General features: G+C 35.6%; 1 protein-coding gene and 1 pseudogene across 1 annotated transcript; both read left to right on the top strand.

Annotated features, from left to right (window-relative positions):
• Window positions 1-3,096: 3,096 nt before the first annotated feature.
• On the top strand, window positions 3,097-3,966 carry LOC103680659 (annotated as a pseudogene).
• Window positions 3,967-9,219: 5,253 nt separating this feature from the next.
• LOC103680660 (olfactory receptor 4F4) lies at window positions 9,220-10,365 on the top strand. Its single transcript, XM_008710150.2, has one exon. It carries the CDS (start codon window positions 9,235-9,237, stop codon window positions 10,150-10,152), a length of 918 nt encoding a protein of 305 aa, XP_008708372.1. The 5' UTR covers window positions 9,220-9,234; the 3' UTR covers window positions 10,153-10,365.
• Window positions 10,366-13,186: the final 2,821 nt, after the last annotated feature.

Here is a 13,186-nt window from a genome sequence, read left to right as displayed (position 1 = left end):
CCCTACAGCTCTGCTATTACCTTCCATACCTTCAGGCAAAATACACTTAAAGCAGTGAATGAAAACCTAAGTAAGGTTCACACCCAGGTGTTTGTAATTTATCAATGCGTTTTGGTTTAAACCCGCTCAGGCAACCTAAGCAAAGATGTGCAATGTTCTGCCAATGCCTTTTTTGATCATTTTATCTTCCATATTTGTCTTTTAGGATTTTTTTTAGGATTTTCTTATTTCTTCTCCTATCCATCATTTTACTTTCTTACTCTCTTTCCAATACACCTTCATTCTTCCCCTTTATGTGTTCTTCCTACCTGTCCACACATGCTACCGACTCTGATTCTACCCTGTTGATTACACTCAGTTCCACATTTTGCATTGTGATTGTCCATGTTATAATAATTAGAGTTCATAAATAGATTAAATTATATGTTCTAAATGGAAGTTCAGAGTCTTTAGACTAATAGGTTCATGTAGTGTGGGATCTTGTTTACAAAAATTATCATTCAAACCCCAAGACAACACTATTTCAGCAGTACTAATTTAAAAGTAATGGGAATTCCCAAATATGACAAATTAATTCAGAGATTCTAATGGATTTTATAAAATGAAACACCCACTTTTATGATAAGATCCTGTAGTATTGGCTTTACATATTTTATCTTAGTTTCATGTGATCTCAGGAAGTCAGCTTCAACTTTATTTCTCCAGACTGAATTTGATGGTGAGCTTGGGAAGTCACCAAACACCTCTTCAGCAGGTAGAGAGGATATTGCATGAATTTCTTCCATGAAATAAGGATGATCTTTTAACGCTATCCTGCTCCCCAGATTCAATATCCCTCCCCAAAGGATTATGCCCTTTCAATTTGGATGATTTAAATGTGAATAAGAAATCCAGTGATGGCACTATGAATGAATTGGTAAAACATGGTTTTCAGAGAAAATGCCAGAAAGAGTATAGAATAAGGTATAGGTAAGAGATGGTAGAAGACAATGAAAAATTGAGAGGTAACAAAAATAATTTCATATTGTGTAAATAGGAAAGGAATAAAACCTACTTGTCTCCATCTGCTTGTCTCCATATTCTTCCCACAACATTGTCTCTTCTGTGCCATTTGCACTTTGTTGTCTCTATTTATTTGACCATTTATTGTGTCTCTCTTAATATTTCCTAAATATTTCCCAACAGTACTAACCTTGCTCACTCTGAACTGGATGGGACCACCAGAACATCTATTTTCTTTCTACTTATTCCATGGTTACCAGAATTCATTACAAATGGTGAGCCCTAGTCAAAGTGAAGCAGGGGAGATGCTTTGTCAATTATCTGGATAGAAATGCCCCCAAAAGTGCCAACTTAATGATAGTTTTATATAAACTGTAAGAAGCTTAATATGGATAATATGGACCCTTCAGTTACTAAGCTATACTTACTGCCACCACCCCACACACCTTAATAATCACATCTATAAATCAATTTCTGGCAGTTTATGAATATGGCTGATTGAATGTGAGAACTATTAGAGTCTATTACTTCCTCAGTTAATTTGTCTTCCAATAATTATGAGTCAATCCTTGTTTTCAAACATTCTTAGCATTCCTTCAACTCTCCATCCTCTTCGATTTTTTTGAAAGACTCATTTATTTATCTTAGTGAGAGACCACGAGTAGGGGGGTGGGGCAGAGGAATGAGGAGAGGGAGAGACTCTCAAGCAGACTCACCACTGAGCTCAGAGTTTCATGTGGGGCTTGATTTCATGACCCTGAGATCATGCCCTGTGCTGAAACCAAGAGTAGGACAGAATGAACCACTCAGGTGCCCCTTTGATGTTTTTATCAAAAAAACAAAATATGTGTACCAAAAACTATTTCAAACTCTAAAAGGAGATTTTTTTTAAACTCTAAAAAAATCAAAATCAACTACTGTTATTTAATATATTGGACTATGCAGTTTGTTTACTTTTACTACACTTAATATTCTAAAGAAAAATCTTCCTAGTGCTATTATAAACTCTTTGATAAACATTAATTTTAATAACTGTATTACATTACATCATATGCAAATATTATACTAGACTTAAAACTAATGTCTGGCATTTAAATTGTTCAAAATCTTCCACTGTAGAGTGTAATGAACATTTCTGTGCCAGAAAATTTATCTGTACACAGAGAACTGCATAAGGAGTATTATTGCACCAAATGATATGGAGTCAAGATTCCTGGTACACATTTCAAAATGTTTTCTTTAATGCTTGAATTATTCTGTATGTCCCCTAGCAATGTATGAGGATATCTATTTCATTAGGGCTTCCCCAGTTTTGATAATAACTACAAAATTGTTTTCTAATTTAATAGGAAAATAATATATATTTTATCTTATTTCCTTGATTTGAAAGGAAGAAATGAATATACCTACACACAAAGAGTTGACATTTCTGAATTTTCTCTTGATATCAATTCTGTCTAGCAAGTTTTAGAGGTTTTCCTGAATAGTTTGATCTATTTTTTTATATAAAGACATAAAGCTTTTGTCTCTCTATAACATTTCAAATATAAGTATGATTTATGTGTGCCTTCAGGGTAAATAATTTTACGGACTTAAGAGAAACAGACTTCAGAAGTGCCTTAACTATTGTTACGTTAACTGTTACTATTCTATGCTCATTTCTAATTTTTGTTTATTATTCTTTTAGAAACTTTGTCTATTTTTTTTAAATATTTTTTATATGCTCATGTACACTCTCCAGTTTTCTGGGAGTCAGTACATATTATTTTTGTTTTCAATTTTTATTATTTTCTTTCACCTGAAATCCTTGAGTTTAATTTGTGCGTCCTTTTCTAACTTCTTAAGATGCCTGACTACTCCATGTACTTGAATGAAGAACAGCACTTAAATCAGTAGATGACCTCTGAGTGCACCAAACTCATACCCTGGGTTCCCACTACTTTGTAAATAATTTAATTTCAATTAAATAAAAGATCTGTCAATAGCCAATTTAAATTATCAACATTTAACACATTGTGTGAAGCACTCCTCAAAGTTAATTCCTTCTCTTATTTCTTTCACGTCACTTTAGAGTCTTCCCTTCCTTATGATTCAATGGACCAAGGAAACGGCTCTATGGTAACTGAGTTCCTGTTACTGGGACTTACACAATCCTTGGGAATGCAGGTTTTCCCTTTTCTTTTCTTCTCTTTGTTCTATGTGGGAATTATCTTCGGCAACCTCTTCATTATGCTAACAGTGATTTTTTATTCTCACTTACACAACTGTGACTCATTGACCTGGGTCTTTCATCCACCACAGTTCCTAGGATGATCTCTGATCTTTTCAGTGGTTGCAAAATCACTTCCTTCCATAACTGCATGATACAAATGTTCTTTATTCATGTCATGGGAGGAGTTGAGATGGTACTGCTCATAGCCATGGCATGTGACGGGTACACAGCCATTTGCAAGCCTCTCCACTATCTAACTACTATGAATCCCAAAATGTGCATGCTTTTGATAGTGGCTGCTTGGATCATTGGGGTGATTCATACTGTGTCTCAGTTTGTTTTTGTCAAAAATTTACCTTTCTGTGGCCCAAATAATGTGGGGAGCTTTTATTGTGATTTTCCTAGAGTTATTAAACTTGCATGCATGGACACTTACAGACAACTGCCAACAGTGGCTTCATATCTATGGGCACCTTCTTTTTCTTAGTTGCATCACACATCTTAAATCTGATAACTGTCAGACAACATTCTTCAAAGATTTATCCAAAGCATTCGTCACTCTATCAGCTCACACCACTGTAGTGGTTTTGTTTTTCACTCCATGTATGTTTCTCTATGTGTGGCCTTTCTCTACCAAGTCAATGGATAAATTTTTTGCTATTGTGGACTTTCTCATCACTCCTATATTAAATCCTGCCATCTATACTTTAAGGAGCAGAGATATGAAGGTGGCAATGAGAAAGCTGAGTTGACAAGTTGTAAGTTCTAGGGAAATGCCATAACAGATTTCACTGGTAAGAGCACAAGACGAATGTCGTGGACCATCAGGACCCTTGTGATCACCATGAACACTATGGATTATATACAACTTTATTGCCTTTAAAAAACTGAGAACTCTACATAAAAGAGGTATTGAATTAAAGAACTTCACTTCCAAATAGAGCTGCAGTAATTTCTGTTAAGTATGAAAAATAAAGTGTTATATATTCCTACTGACCTATAAAATTAAATTGCCATTTCATCAATGACTACACTCAATTTTCATGTAATTGTTTTATATCTCCATGTAAATACATACGTGTACATATGATTGAGCTTTATTTATCAGTACCTTCATACTGATTATAAGCATCACTAGGAATCAATTAATATTTCTTATGGAAATTATGTGGATCCAATGGATAAAATATGAGCTTACATCAACCAGCAGCCATTAAAAATCAAGAAAGAAATAACTCTCAACCTAATCATACTTTAAGTTAGATAAATAGGCGGGGAACACTCTATTACAACTCTTAAGAATCATCTTCAGTCTTTGATTGTCAGTGTACTCTTCACGATGTTACTTTAGAAACAGAATCTACTATTTTGCATTATGCAAAATTTGTCTATGTTCCATTTTGTCAACAGCAAATTTCTGTTTTCTTTGCAGTCTTCCTTGAAGCATTTCTTGATTCACCCCAAAAGAGTATCTATAATTATAAAAGTATTTCAAGGATCTTATTACCTAAAGAAAGGCACCCAACACAGATCTCACCTTATGTAATGTACCTATACTTAAGCCAGGGTGCTTAGGAAAAAGAAGATGATTGACATCTTTACTTGTACTTTACCTTTCCAAGTAAAACTTGGGAAGTCTGATAAGTCAAGGAGCACAACTAGAAATTAGCTGCATGCATCCCAATGACTGATTTAAGAAACATTAATTGTGGTGATTCAGCTCAGTTGTAACTGCTGCATTGTAATTAAAGCTGCTCAATAAAATGGTAAATAATCAATGAGACTTTCTTATTATTGGTCAAAGTATTTCTTCCTATATTTTATACAAAAGTAGTCATAAATGCTATAAGCTATCCTCTTTGTATAATATCTAAAGCATTATTATATATTGTCTCCTTAATCCATCTGCATTTTAATTTGAGAACTTTATCTTAATTGGTTTCACCATGATTCTTTTAAAAGGTCACCTTTAACAGAGAAAGACAAATACCATATGATTTGACTGAGAGGTGGAATCTCAAACACAAAAACAGACTCTTAAGGAAAAGAACCTGGTGGTTGACTCAGGGCAGATGGGTGGGGGGATGGGAGAAATAAAGGGGATTCAGAAGTACAAACATCTAAGGGGGGTGGGGGAATGGGATAGGCTGGTGATGGGTAGTAAGGAGGGCACATATTGCATGGTGCACTGGGTGTTATACGCAACTAATGAATCATCGAACTTTACATCAGAAACCAGGGATGTACTGTATGGTGACTAACGTAATATAATAAAAAAACATTTAAAAAAAGTACAAACATCTAGTTATAAAGTAAAGAAGTCACAGAGATGAAAGGTATAGCATATGGAATAAAGTCAATAGTATTGTAATAATGCTCTATGTTGACAGATCATGACGACATTTAGCACGCTGAGCACTGAGTAGTGTACAGAATTGTCAAATCAATGCATTATACACTTGAAAGTAACAGCACATTGTATGTCAATATACATCAATATAAAGAAAATTAAGGGAAATATAGATATAAGGAAATAAAGTTTCATTCCCTCAGATAAAAAATCACCTTTAGATCCAGTAAGTTACTAGAAATACCTAAAGGGCCAAGAAATTGTGACAACAGCCCTTGACTCAAGATGATTCTGTGTATATCCTCAAGGGAAAACCTGTGAGACTATATGACTTAGTCTCAGCACTCAAACTTCAGCCTGGCTATTTCCAGATCTCCTAACCTGCCTCTGGTCATTCATAAATGGCTCTTAACCAAGTGACTTACTAATAAGGAGGACCAATCAGACACACTTTATTCTCTTGGAAATTTTTCCTTCAAGACAAAGTGCAAAAAGGAAAATCTGAACTCTTCCATGGTCTGAAAATTGCTGTAGTCTCTTCCAGATATGAAGGAGGTAGGTGGAATGATGAAAGTAAAGTATGTTAGCAGAACTAACCAACATGTAGCAATTTATTAGTAAAGAGATGCTTCTATTAGTAAGAACCCATTTGGCAGAATTCAATTGCGCGTGCATCTTCAAGAAAAATGGAAGGATCCAGAGGTCAGTTCAAATACTTAGAAAGTTAGTGTGAATATTAACAAGGATCACCCTTTACAACTTAGCATATGTTATACAAGTGTTCTAAGTGTTGAGTCCTTCTGAAACTTCAAGGTTAATCTCTTCTTTCCTTTCTATTTAAGGATCCTTTTTCCATATACCGGGATGCAGTATTCTCTCACCCACCTCTTTCCCTCTTTCCTGCAATTCCAATATAGTCTGGTTTCGTGTATTTTTCACATAAAGCTGCAAATCATACTCCTAGAGTTTTGGAACATTGTCTTTGAGAGCTTTTGATACAATGAGCTCATTTGTAAGCAGGAAAACTAAAGGCCTGGAGATTCTGAATGATATGCCAAAATCGCACTGTAAATTTCTACTAAAAATCCCAAGTCTCCTGACTTCAATCTCAGTGAAACTTATGAAGACTTCAGGGACTCTTCTTTAAGGAGGGGTAAAAGATATTTAGGACAAACATGACACCCTATGTGTTGAATTTTAAGTTGAATCTAGTACAGAGGGAAAGACTTTCCTGTTCATTTGTAGCTAGCTCTTCAGGAATGCTATGGCCAATGTGTAAGATTCTGGAAAACGTCTTCGATAAACTTAATGTTTAACGTAGAATCAACGGAATTCTTCTAAAACTCCTTGAACCATTTTTGAAGAACCAGATATGAGCTTTGAGAGGATTACAGTGGTGAAGGGTCCCCTGTAACTGAGAATCCAACATCATCACTCACTGCTCAGTAGTGTACACTCAGGAAATGAGATGTCCTAACTAAGTGAGCAAGAAATTCCTTTGATGAAGAGCAGCGTATCTGTATTCTTACTTGTTACCATGGTATAAAGTCTTTTTTGCTGCAAAAGAGAAACCACTGGTCAGTTATCACCGTTGGTATATTTCTTATGGAGATGTGAGTATTGAGTTTGTCCTCTCAGTGAAATGAAATGGTTGCACATAAGTAAATTCTGAAGTTCCATTCTAAGTTGCATACTTGGATTCTTAAGAACCATCTTAACCAATCAGTCACATCAGAAATGATCTCACAACAGGAATCCCATTCTCTTTATTGTTAATGGTTAGTATGATTAGCATTTATTTCTGTGCTAAGCAGAAGGGAAAAGAGGGCTTATGCCTTATTTTATTATTTGACTTATTTTTATACATGGAAATAAAATTAGAATTGCTAAATTCAGAGAGAACTTTGAAAACAGTAATATGGGGCATTGGTGGATAGAGCTACGGAATGGAATTGGGATAATAAAGAGAAAAATGTAATTTCCAAGGGTGATGCAATAACCATGATTAGGGAAGGGTAGAAAAGAAATACTACTACTCCCCCAAGAAATTTGGTAAGAATAACCCACTATACTTTCATGCCTCCTTAGGACCCATCTATTTCCACAATTACTCAGAATAAAATCGTTTACATCATCTTTTTTTAAATCTCCCACATCCTGTTGACAAACATCCTGTTATTTCTATCTTAATAACGGCTACTAGGTATTGACTATTCACTAGTTGTTAGAAACGTATTGAACAATTGCATATAATTCTTCAGTACTTCTGTGCTGTATTCATACTAAAACACACATCCTTGGCAGCCATTCCAGAATCCTTTTCCAATTTTATCTCCTATTAAACCCCTTCACGTTGTCTCTCATGCACTTTTTTCTGCGTTTTTCTCACTTTTCATTTCACCACTGAAGCACCTTTCTTTTATTATTTTCCTGCTATTTTACTTATTCTACTCTTTATCTTTAATTTTATTTTGGACTAATTCTTTTTCTTCTAAGCATTTCAATATTACTAAATGATAGGTATAAACTCCATGCTCTATAAGGCCTCTTACCTTCTTTTCTAGAATCTTTATTTATTTTAACTTCCCCTACGACTGGATCTCTACATCTGTCTTACCTCTCATGTTTCTATCCAAGCTTCTCAGAGACTATGAAAATTATTTTGAAATTCTGTCCCTTGCTCATGCTCCATAGACTATTAGCCTAGTGGGCATTTTGAGAATTTTTGAGTCAGTGCATTCATTCTAAAGATGGGAAAACAAGGATACAGGGAACTGAAATTCAATCATCTTGTTATTTCTAGAATACAAGTAAAATTCTTTAATGATTATTGGGGAACCGGGGTTTCTCTGTGAACCAGAAGGAGATAAATCTTACTACTAATAATTATCTAAATCTCTTGTGCACTCACTAAATACAAAAACTGAGCAAAACACTTTACTTTTACTACTTCATTTAAAATTCATAATAACCATAAGAATTGAATATCATTAGTATCCACATGCATAAAAATGGTAAAAATAAGTCTTAGAGAGGGACCTTAAAAGGTCCACAGACTACATTCAAAGCTTCTACACTAAAAATTGCCTCACACAGCAAAACTGTGAATAAGGATCTGTCTTAGTTTGATAGAGAGGTTTCCAACAACCAAAATATAAAATTATATTGTGACGGGCTACAAAACCACTAAGAATACTTTTTCAAAAATGCATGTCATAAAATGCTATTTAAATGTAAAGATCATACAACGTTGCATTTATTTAAGAGCTAAGAGAGTGGTAACAGAATATAAACTGTTTTGAAGCCCAAGGAAAAAGAGCTAAATGTAGGACGGGGTATAGACTTAATCTGGCAGAGAGGGCAGCATGAACAAAGGTATTTTATGAGGAATAAGCCTAGCATAAGTGCAAATACTAAGAAGGCTTGGATAACTGCACTATAACTCATCATCAGGGAGGAGTGTGAGACAAAATGCTGGGTTTAGCTTCTGTGCCTTTTGAAAGTCTTTGTGTAATAAACCACAGAAAGTCAAATTGTGAGTAGGCAGAATAACACAAAATGAGACTTAGAATTGGAATCTAATAATTCTGACTTCCTTCTTACTCTATTCTCCAAGGTAACTACAGAGGCTCTTTCCTGGATTGAATCAATAAGTGACACAAATTACTCCATGGTGACGGAGTTCATTTTTCTGGGACTCTCCAATTCTCAGGAATTGCAGATTTTCCTATTTGTGTTCTTTTTTGTATTCTATGTGGGAATCATGTGCGGAAACCTTCTTATTGTCATAACTGTAGCCTCTGACTCCCACCTTCACTCCCCCATGTATTTCCTGCTGGCTAACCTCTCACTCATTGACCTGTGTCTGTCTTCAGTCACAGCCCCCAAGATGATTGCTGACTTTTTCAGCAAACGCAAAGTCATCTCTTTCAAGGGCTGCCTTGCTCAGATATTTCTCCTTCACTTTTTTGGTGGGAGTGAGTTGGTGATCCTCATAGCCATGGCCTTTGACAGATACGTAGCAATCTGTAACCCCCTTCGCTACACTACAGTTATGTGTGGCAATGTATGTGTTGGCCTTGTCACTGCTGCATGGGGAACTGGCTTCCTCCATTCAGTGAGCCAGCTGGCCTTTGCAGTGACCTTACCTTTCTGTGGTCCCAATGAAGTTGACAGCTTTTACTGTGACCTACCTAGGGTTATCAAACTTGCTTGTACAGACACCTATAGGTTGGATATCATGGTCATTGCTAACAGTGGTGTGCTCACTGTGTGTTCTTTTGTTTTCCTAATCATCTCCTATGCTATCATCCTAGTGACCATCCAGCAACACCCTTCAGACAAGTCATCCAAGGCTCTGTCCACTCTGACTGCTCACATCACAGTAGTTCTTTTGTTCTTTGGACCATGTATCCTCATTTATGCCTGGCCATTCCCCATCAAATCATTAGATAAATTCCTTGCTGTGTTTTATTCTGTGGTCACTCCTCTCTTGAACCCAATTATATACACACTAAGGAACAAGGACATGAAGACTGCAATGAAACGGCTCAGAAAATGGAATGTGAACTCTAGGGAAAAGTCTTAGATCTCCCATAACTGTAAGCCTAATCTAAGAGAATGACATAGACTAAAGTTGGTGAATTATGAAGTAAACCTCATGAAAATCTTACCTTCCATATCCATATCACTTAGTAATTGTCTAAGAACTTATACCTACACTGCCTCAATTTATCCTTTGACAATTTTGCATTTTATATTTTGGATACAGATACAAACTTGATATGCTTTCAAAATATTATCTCACTAATCCTCAGAACAATGGCATAAATCTGTCAATATTTGTACACTCCTATGGCTACCCGAGCAGTACTGAGCATAATACAGGGAAAGAAAGAAACTAGCCTGACTTTTAATTTTTTCTACATTTTCACCAGGCTCATTTTCCCTAAAAACATCAAGGAAGCCATGGTCATATACCTCGCCTCACTCAAAAAATATGTTTAGTGATAAGAATATTTATGAGCTAACTTTTAAGAGGTTTAGAAAAGAAACTCCTCACACTGTAACAATTCATATTTCCTCTCCAGTCACCATAGCACCCCATAATCCCTGAGTTCATTATCAGGAGTGACAGGAAAAGGGAGTCTTCCAACATGAAACTTGCCTGCTAGGCACTTGACATCCTGTGGCATACAACAAGAGCTCATATGCAGTAAAAGGTACATAGATGGATCCAAGTCTCTCAGCAGGTTGGCACAAAGTACATCATTTTGGTCCATCCATGTCATTTTCCATCGCTATCTTTTAAGACCATAGACTCTTGAAGTCAAAAAGAGATGGGCTCAACTCTACTTATGCTCACCACTACTTATCATGACCAAGCATTTTGTTTAACTTGCCTAACCCTCAGGTCCATGTGTGCAAAAGGAGGATAATAATACCTATACATATGGTTATTATGACGGATAATGAGACAATAGATATAAATCATAGAAGTAGCACATTTTGTGGCAAATTATCAGGATGCAATAAATATCAAGTACTATTATTATTATAGTACTTGATAGTACTATAGTACTATATAGAAAGCCTATATACCAACAAGCTAAAAGTTCTCAACCTTCATTTTATCCCAACATACTTGAAAGACCACCAATCTTAACAGATGCTCATTTGAGGGCATCATAGTTGTAAGTGTGTGTATATTTATCTGCAAGGGTGTACTCATGCTCATACACCCTACCATCCTAGGAAGACATGCCACAAAGTCAAGATAGAAGGACAGGGAATATAATTTTTTAAAAAAACTTGGCAAATGAATCTGAAAAATAGTTCCACTCTCCAGCAAGAATCACTGAATCAGGCTAAAAAAAAATTGTAGATTAAATATTCTAAGTAAGAAAAGAATGTAGTTTTCTAAAGTGAGGCTTGAAGTAATAAATGAGAGTCAAACAATAAGAGAATTAAAATTATGTTTGCCACAGGAAAAAAAAAAGAATAGAAACTCCATTAGCAGGTTAAAAACACATGAGAAAATACATATGTGATAATAAAGATCTCTTGTTTGGCACAAACAAAAATTGTTTGGCACAGGATTTTCTCTTTCTATTTGAAATTTGCAAGCTTCACTATTATATGCTGAGGTGTTGACACATTTTTATTGATTTTGAGGGGGGTATCGCTATGCCTTCTGGAGTTGAATGCTTCTTTCCTTCTCCACATTAGGGAGGTTCTCAGCTATCATTTTTTCAATGTTATTTTCACTTTATGGACTCACTGAGTTCTCTACATCTCCCTTTGTGAATTACTAGTTCTCTTTTGCTCTTGTTTTTAGCTTCCTTAGTTTCCACCATTTTATCTTCTATATCACTGACTCACTCTTCTATCTCATTCATCATTTTCATGGTCTTCATTTCAGACTGCATCTCAGTAATAGCATTTTTTATTTCAGCCGACTGGATTTTAGTTCTTTTATTTCTACAGTAAGGGATTCTTTAGTGTCTTCTATGCTTGTTTCAAGCCCAGCTAGTATTAACAGTTATAATCACTGTTTTAAATTCTAGTTCTGACATCTTACTTATATCCATATTGATTAAAACACCGGCGGTGAGTACTACCTCTTATTATTTCTTTTGGGGAGAATTTCTCTATCTTATCCCTTTGTCCTAAAAAGAATAGAAGAAAGAAAGAGAGAGAGAGAAAAAAAAAAAAAAAAAAAACAACAATGACAACAGGAAAATAAAAGAAAATAAACCAGAAAAACAAAACAAAACAAAACAAAAAAATAGATCCTGGGTGTGGTTTGGTCTGCTTGTTAAAAGAAACTAGAGCCCAACATTGGAAATTGAAACACACTTATATATACACAAAAAAATTTTTTAAAATAAAATACAACGAAAGGAACCAAAAATATATCTATATCTATCTGTCTATAATCTCTCTCTATATATATGTCTATATATATGTATATATAGCACAAATAAAATTAAAAATTAAAAAATTGAAAAAACAAGAAAATAAATGAAAAAATAATACTGAAATACTAAAGAATGAAAATATCCCATGAATGCTATACACTATTTTCCCCAAGAGCTGAAGCTTTCCAGCCCTCTGTGTTCAGTAATCTTGGTGTGAGCCAGTTCATGCTGGTCTTCTGGGGGAGGTGTCTGTTGCACTGATTCTCAGGTGCACTTGCCCCAATATAAATGCACCTTCCTTTCCAGGAGGCTCGGCTCAGCGTAAGTGGCTCCAGATTCCACTATGTGGGGCTGTTTTGATCCCAGAAGACTTTCAGCAAGGATGGGTGGGATGAATATGGTAGTGTCCGGCTCTCTAGCCCTGGAGATGAAAGTTTGCAGCCCCCACTCATCAGCGGACCTCACAGAAAAACAGTCAATCATTCTTGTTTTTAAAGAACTGTGTTCACCCAGCCTATGGCCTAGTGTTTGTATCTCAGGTATGGGACTGGGTTTCAAAATTCCAAATTATATAGACTCCTGTGTCATGGAACTGTGCTGTTCCTTGCTGGGGAAGGTGGGGGGGTCTTGCCATGCTTCTGCCTTTTGCTGGACCCCTGCGTGAAAAGCAGTCACAAAACTGTGCAGCAGTTTGCAGTTTAT

This window comes from Ursus maritimus, unplaced genomic scaffold (genome assembly GCF_017311325.1).
Source record: "Ursus maritimus isolate PB19 unplaced genomic scaffold, ASM1731132v1 scaffold_9, whole genome shotgun sequence".
Lineage (NCBI taxonomy): Eukaryota > Metazoa > Chordata > Mammalia > Carnivora > Ursidae > Ursus > Ursus maritimus.
The sequence above is the reverse complement of the archived record's forward strand: the minus strand, read 5'-3'. Positions and strand labels throughout refer to the sequence as shown.

Excerpts from the sequence above, each read along its gene's own strand:
- LOC103680660 (XM_008710150.2), top strand. The coding sequence starts at position 9,235 with ATGGTGACGGAGTTCATTTTTCTGGGACTCTCCAATTCTCAGGAATTG.